The sequence below is a fragment of the Ailuropoda melanoleuca genome, chromosome 9 (genome assembly GCF_002007445.2).
Source record: "Ailuropoda melanoleuca isolate Jingjing chromosome 9, ASM200744v2, whole genome shotgun sequence".
Classification (NCBI taxonomy): Eukaryota; Metazoa; Chordata; class Mammalia; order Carnivora; family Ursidae; genus Ailuropoda; species Ailuropoda melanoleuca.
Window position 1 is genome coordinate 10,740,840 of NC_048226.1, and position 7,112 is coordinate 10,747,951.

Below are 7,112 nucleotides of genomic sequence, written 5' to 3' on the forward strand. Positions count from 1 at the left end.
ACAAAGATGGAAAAGACATGGTTCCCTTCTCTAAGAGCTCACAGTTCCATGAGCCAGACAGACCTGAACACAAACAAAAGTGATAGAATAGTAATCCTGCTTCTGACTGCGCCCAAGGAGGGCTGATTCGTGGTGGTGGGAAGTTCGGCCTCCTGGCATCGAGAATCAGGAAGGTTTCAGAGAGAGAGGGAGGGAGGGAGGGAGGGAGGGGTGGTCTAGAACCAAGAACTAAAGAGCAGGGCATGTCTGCCAGAGAGATGGGGCAGGAGGTCGCCTCTCCTGAGAGGACCACCAGAACAAGTTGACAAACTTTATGTAAAGGCCTAGGTGGTAAACATTTTAAGGCTTTGAGGGTCATATGGCATCTGTCCCAATCATTCAACTCTGTCGTCACATAAGAGCAGCTCACGTGTAAACAAACGCATGGGCCGTGTTCCAATAAAGCTTTATTTACAAAGACAGTGACCGAGGGCAGTAGTGTGCCGAGGTCTGAAGCAGCACAGCATGTTTGGGGGAAGGGGGGCTCTAGCAGCCGAGGCTGCTGTAACATGGGCCAAGTGGGTCCTGCAGCCAGGTGTCCGTCAGCCCTGGTGTTACTGCCCACAGGAATCTAATGCAGGTATCCCATTTTCCAGGAATGAGGTTAGTACCCCATGACTGGCAGGGTTTACAGTTGAAGGCAACATAATCTCTCTCTCTAGGGGAATTTGAGCTACAGCCCCTTCCAACTCTGATACTCCATAGTTCTTCCACGGTAATTGTCCTGTTTTCTTATGCGATGAAAGGGGAATGGGAGGAGGAAATAGAGGAATGAGTTTAAAAAAAAAAAAAAAAGGTGAATCCAAGTAGTATTTCACATCCCTTCCCACCAACACAAAATGTTGGCACTGTGAAGCTAATTCACCAGGTGGAATAATTGGTAAACACTAATAATAACTAATAATAATAGTAGCTAACCTTTACCAACCAGCTTCTTATACGTATTAGTTCATTTAATCCCAATGAGAGGCAGGAACGGTTATTAGCATCAGGGTACGACAGAGGAAAATGAGGCAGGGAAGGCTTCCAGAATCAGCTTAAGGCCATGAAGCGGAGTTGGGATTCAAACCCAAGTTTGTGGATCCAAAGCCCATGATCTTAGGTTTATGGGTACCCCCTGCCTACTGAGCAAGATGTGAGACACCCCTCTTCACCCATACAGACTGCCTCATCAGGAAGACTCCAGCTCACACGGACTGTGGGTACTACCCACTCTCACGTGCCCCCTAATATAACCACCAGGATGCCATGACAGCTATCTTCTGGGGACTTCTGTTCTTCCTGTGTTGTTCCTCATCTTAACCATAAAGCCCAGTGATCAATTTCTATGGGGTATTCTACCAGAAGCGGACAGGTAACAGGAAACGGGAGACTCCTCCACTCTAATACATTCTGACACGCCAGGGAGGCATTCCTCAGTGCTGGTCATTAGCTCCAGTGGGGACATCCCAGACACCTTTCCCACCAGGCACCGCCACGGTCCTCAGCATCAACCTCGGGATTCTGGCTCTGGCCCAGGCCCTTCAGACGCTCGTCACTGGTTGGATAGGTCTTACTCTATTATCAGATACCAGGCTTTTAGGAACAGACTTTCTAGATGTTTCTATTTTTGCATTAATGACTCAGGCCAACAATCAGTAGTTGATGATCTGCATAAATTCTGAATATTTTTCCATAAGGTAAAGTGATTGTGTTCTTCTGCTATGAACAAATGGAATGGTAAATTTCCTGGAGATTTAACATTCTGTAGGTTGCCATTTTGCCATTAAATCCCCCAAAATAATGTTTTTCTTAAATTCATGCTAACTTAATAGAAGATAGCTCTCAACGGTGGTATGCTTTGTCAAAACTGTTCCATTTTATAATCTAAGGACATAAGATGAATCGGAAGTACGCAATGTAGGAAGTTGCATTACAGAAGGAACCCAACTAACACATAGATTAGTCCAGCACCTCAAAGGAGGAAGGGGCTGGGGAGCTCCCATGTAAAAGCCCACTGCCCACATGTCAGGTGTCATAAGGCACGGTCCCAGCTAACGCCCCCCGCAGCTTTACACCAGGTAAAGGTAAGTCTAATTTTTTCCACTTTCACAGATCAGGAAACTAAGGTTCGATAAACCCAAGGCTCGCAAGGTCACACAGCTAGTTAGAAAGTCTACCGGGAGCCCCTGCCAGGTCTGTCTGACTCCTGAACCAGTGCTCTTTCTACTATACCACATCTCCACCAACGCGACAACACAGCTCTGCATCTTAGGGAGCTCCGATGAGGCCAGCCGGGCATCTACTCTCAGGAAACCCCCCACAGAACTCTATATTCCATAGAGAAATGAGCCAAGAGCCGGAGGTGAGACCTCTGCAAAATTTTGCCTAGAGGCACGGGCATCTAAAATGAATAAAACTTTTTTACCTTAATAATTAAACATTAGAGACCTTTAAGCACACTCTTTGTTCATTCCTCCACCTCAGCCACATGGATAGAGAAGTGTTCTGTCCGCTCATCGTCCTCCATCTTATTCATTCTCTGCACAAGAACCAGCTCCACCTCTTGCTTCTGCCCTACCCTCTCCAATTCCCCGTTCCCCAGGCTTTCAGTGGACCCCCGCTTCCCCCACCCTGCCAAGACCACAAGAACTTGGTCCTCATGAAAGCTGAGGAAGGATGCTCCAAACTGCTCCGAACACATGGGCTGCCTTCTAGAAGCCAGATCTCAGCTGCAAAATCCTGAGGAAAAGAGTGACATTTCCCCACTGTCACCTTTTCTACCACCGGGTCCTAATCTAAAGAGGGCAAGTAAATGAGCAGGGACTCTTATGGCCCCACTGTGCCTATCACTGAATAGCAGGGTCGCACGTCACACTCAAGGAGACTTACGCAGCTTGTAAATCATCCCAGGGACTAGCTGGGGTTTTAATGCCTTTGAAATGCAGCCACAGCATCTATTTTGGGAGTGTGGCATAGGCTTCAAAACCCTGCTCCAGTGAGGAGATTGTTTGATTCAGCGTGGGGTGCAGCCTGTGGCTGAACAGAAAGCAAAGTGTCCAGGATGCTGGAGGAGAGAGAAAGCATGACATCATGACACAGGCGGGTGTTCTTTAGTGCTCAGCCACATCTTCAACAGGGATTGCAGTGACACTTGGAGTCCCAGAACACAAGGCCTGTCACTGGTGATTTCTGTAAGATGAGGACAAGCTAATGCATTCCCATAGAAGAAACATCTAGTTGAATGTTGGTATAGATACATAGATAAATATGCTTCTCAGAAAGATGTGGGCTTCACAAAGGTCTCTGGGCTCGAAATCTGGCTTCTTGGGGTTACATGGAGCAGAACCCAGTATTTCCTTGCATGACTTCTGCTCTTGTCCATTCCGCTGGAAAGGCCTGATGGTATTATATAAGCCTTTAAAAAAAAAAATAGTAGGAAAACCAGAAAAGACCGATCTCTTTTTCCTCTTGGCTCTTCTTCCTCCTCCCTTTTTAGGCACAGAGTACCAAGACATTGAGACTGAGAAAACCTGCCCCGAGTCACACTCACCTTCAGAAGACTCCTTTGTGAGAAGCTGAGGGCCTGGCCCTCATCCTCCTCTTCCAGAGAACAGCCCGCCACTATCCACAGACCTCGCAGGCCTGACTTAGCGTGCTCTGCCCTGCCCAAGAACCCAAGGGTCCCTGTGTGGATTATCCGGCCTGTGTGTGATCCTTTGAGGCCCCAGGCACAGGCCTGTGATAAGGATCTAGGAGGTGTCTGTGGTCAGGAGTCCTCCAAACCCTTGCAATAGGCAACTTTCCCGGGTTGCTAAAGAGTAATGTTGACCAGGTGTGCAAATTCCCTTTGGCCCATCCCTCCCTTGGCTCCTGTGGGGATGTCCTGCTGACACGCTTTAGAAACCCCCCTCTCCGGAATGCTTCTCTGACAGAGGGCTCCAGCAGCTCTTCCAAAAGCAGGAGGCTGGATTACAATGGGGTGGGGGTTGGGTGGTTGGTAAAAATGACCCTGTTTCACAGAAGGGACGGGATAAAAAAGCACATACTCAATAGATTTTGAGTGTGGTATTCTGTATTTTTGCAGCTTATATTTTCCAGATGACCAGTTTAGAAATATGTGATGTAAAGTACATACTGTACATTTGCCGAAAATTATATTAAAAGCACTATTTTAATTCTTTCTCTGTCTCATGCTGTAATCTCTATTATCTTTTTCTCTTGTGTTTTGGGGTAGAATGATCTTAAAAGATTCTTCGGGGGCGTGTTTCTGGCTGTAGATGTCCTATATTTGGGGGCTTTGAGGCATTCAAAAGAGCATGGGCTTTGGAGCCAAAATAGTTCCTGGCTTCAAATCCTCACCCCAGTGCTTGATTCTGATGTGGCATCGAGCAAGTGAGCAGACTCCGCCGAGCCTCGATTTTTTCATTTTTTAATTGGAATACTGACATCTGCTTTATACAGTTGTGATAAGATGTAAACAAGGTCACATGTGGAGGCAGCAAGCTCCAGCACAGAACGACGGCTTGGTAAATGGAAATTATTCATTGCCACCCCAACTCTGGCTGGAATGAGGTGCTCCACAGCCCTGATGCAGCTCCTGTTGCTACATTTTCTGGTCCTGCACTGTCACTGTCTGGTTTTCCTTTCTGATTCTCCTACTGGGAGAGCAGGCCATGGCCTCCATTCAGGGTTGACCCCCTAGTATCTGGTACATGCTCAGTAAACAGATGAGTGAATGAATAACAGTCTCAGATGCATCAGCCTGGGGGGCTTTGACTTCTGTCCCATTCTGCAGAGGCAACAGCAGTATTTGCCTTCCCTCGTCTAGGTCCACGGACACCCCCCCCCCACCACCAGTGTCACTCTGTGGATGGGGCTCCAGTTGTCTTTCTAGTCCTTGCCAGGCGTCTTCAAGATTGGCTACTTTCTCCTCCACCATCCTGAGTCCACTGGCTGGACTCCTATCATGTATGGACAGGTTGCCCAGGTTGATGCCAGCCACCGACATGCATCATACATTCATTACACTGCTGGCCAGACTGGAGCTGCAGAAATTGGTGATTGCACTCTGTCTTCTGGACAAGAGATCCAGGATGGCCCCACTCTTCTTATGGGGCTAGCCCTGGTAACTGACCCACTTTCTTCATATCCCCTTCCAGCCTGGATCTTGCCCTAGGCAGCCTCAGCCTTTGTAGGTGAGCTCACCTGAAATCAAAGCTTGTCAAGCTAATATTACTGGAAGACTTCACTCACCTCATCCCTACATTGTCTTTTGGCTCAGGAGTCAATGGACTCATGAAAGGGTATGCTTGGGTGAGTTACCTTCTCTGAGGCCTGACTGCCCGGCACAGTGGTGCCTCAAGGACTCTTTTTTAGCCTAGCCCAGCCATTTATGTGATATCTATTGTTTGCAAGGCAACATGATTTATTCTTTCTGGCATAAAGATCCCAAGAAAATGCAATTTTAACATTCTCCTTCGTGACGCAGAGAGATGCTGAAGCAGCTGAAACATTGGTTGGTGGTTCCTCCCGGGAGCGGGGCTTCATTTGCGCTGGAATTCAGTGGGAGGCAGAAGGAAGGAAGGAAGGGCTATTACTTATGGTGTTCGTGCTTTCAGTCCAAAATTTCACATTTGTGTTGCATCTGTGGCCCAATTTCTTTTCTCTTGCTACCTTTCCTCCCATAAAGGTGGTCAATTTACAGAGAGCCTCCTCTCCATCCATTTTATCTTAACCTCACAAAGACCTATTATTGCTCTTTTGGAATCAAGAGATTCACCCTTCCATATATAAGTAGGTCCATAATGGATCTGGTCACACAGATCGTTCAGCCACCTTAGGGAGAATTGACAGGTTAAACTCATATCCAGCTCTCAGCAATGTCCTCTCAGACACCACGGCCAACAGGGCTTTGAACTCCATATACAGGTGGTCCATCTTGATCCATATCTGAAAATCCAACTTAACCCTTTTCTCAGTCTTTGTGAAAGGGCTAGTCATGCACCCAAGCATTTGGCTCAACCAAAATAAAAACAGGTTGTTTCTGTGTCCTCAAATGTGGATTCAAAACTACCAGTATACCCACTTTACAAAGAACCTGCCTTTTTTTTTTTTTTTAGGCTTTGCTGCTTCAGGAACTGCTGCTACAGAACTATTTCTATAACTCTGCAGAGATATGTCTATAGTTAATGCGTAGGGCAGAAATTAACTTTTGCTTTCCAGAATGCACTTTTAAAAGTGTCATAAGCTTCCTGAGTTCCAGTGGTCCCAAGTATGAAATGCACAAATACACATTTATTGGATCCCCCCAAAGAAGGGCTTTTCAGAACGTCAAGAGTGTTTCAATGGGCAATCCCACTTCTCTGCTGTTCCTCACGAAGGAATTAAGGGGTGAAATAAAAAAGGCGATTAACTCAGAGCACAATGGCAGAGTGACAAAGGCATGAATTCGTTTGACCAGCAACGTAAGAAATAGCCTCGGGAACTCAAACCTGCAGGACGGAAGCCACTGGTTTCTTTGGAATGGACACATTGCCTATGACATTCCTCTCCATCACTTGTCACTGAGAAATGTGCCACAACCCACAGGAGCAATTGAAATGCCTTCCCAACACAATGGAAGTGGGAAAGCTTTATGCCCAGCCTAGCAGTGGGCTCCTTTCTTTATCCAGATTCTTAGCTCACCCTAATGCCTAGCCTTCCATTTCTTTGGGTATTCTGTATTGAGGCATCTATATTTTTATACTAAAATCAATGCTTGATATACAGTTAAAAAAAAAAGAAAGAAAAAGTGTCCAAATAAAAAGGTAGTTACTTCACTTGTTGATAAAATAATCATGGCCCAGGTCTTTAAGTTGTATGCAAATGATTAGACATTACAATGCAATGTGAGAAAGGGAGACATGTAGGTCTTTTTTTTTTTANTTTTTTTTTTTAATGATTTTTTATTATATTATGTTAGTCACCTTACAGTACATCCCCGGATTCTGATGTAAAGTTTGATGCTCCATTAGTTGTGTGTAACACCCAGTGCACCATGCAATATGTGCCCTCCTTACCACCCATCACCAGTCTATCCCATTCCCCCACCC

The 7,112-nt window shown here is 46.2% G+C and overlaps 1 protein-coding gene across 1 annotated transcript in view; it reads left to right on the forward strand.

The window, feature by feature from the left end:
* Positions 1-4,201, forward strand: part of SLCO3A1 (solute carrier organic anion transporter family member 3A1) — a 241,679-nt gene extending 237,478 nt beyond the window's left edge. Inside the window, exon 11 of the mRNA XM_034668896.1 lies at positions 3,518-4,201. Coding sequence (XP_034524787.1) covers positions 3,518-3,600 — 83 coding nt within the window. The 3' untranslated portion in view covers positions 3,601-4,201. The remainder of the gene's footprint in view (positions 1-3,517) is intronic.
* The last annotated feature ends 2,911 nt before the right edge of the window (positions 4,202-7,112 follow it).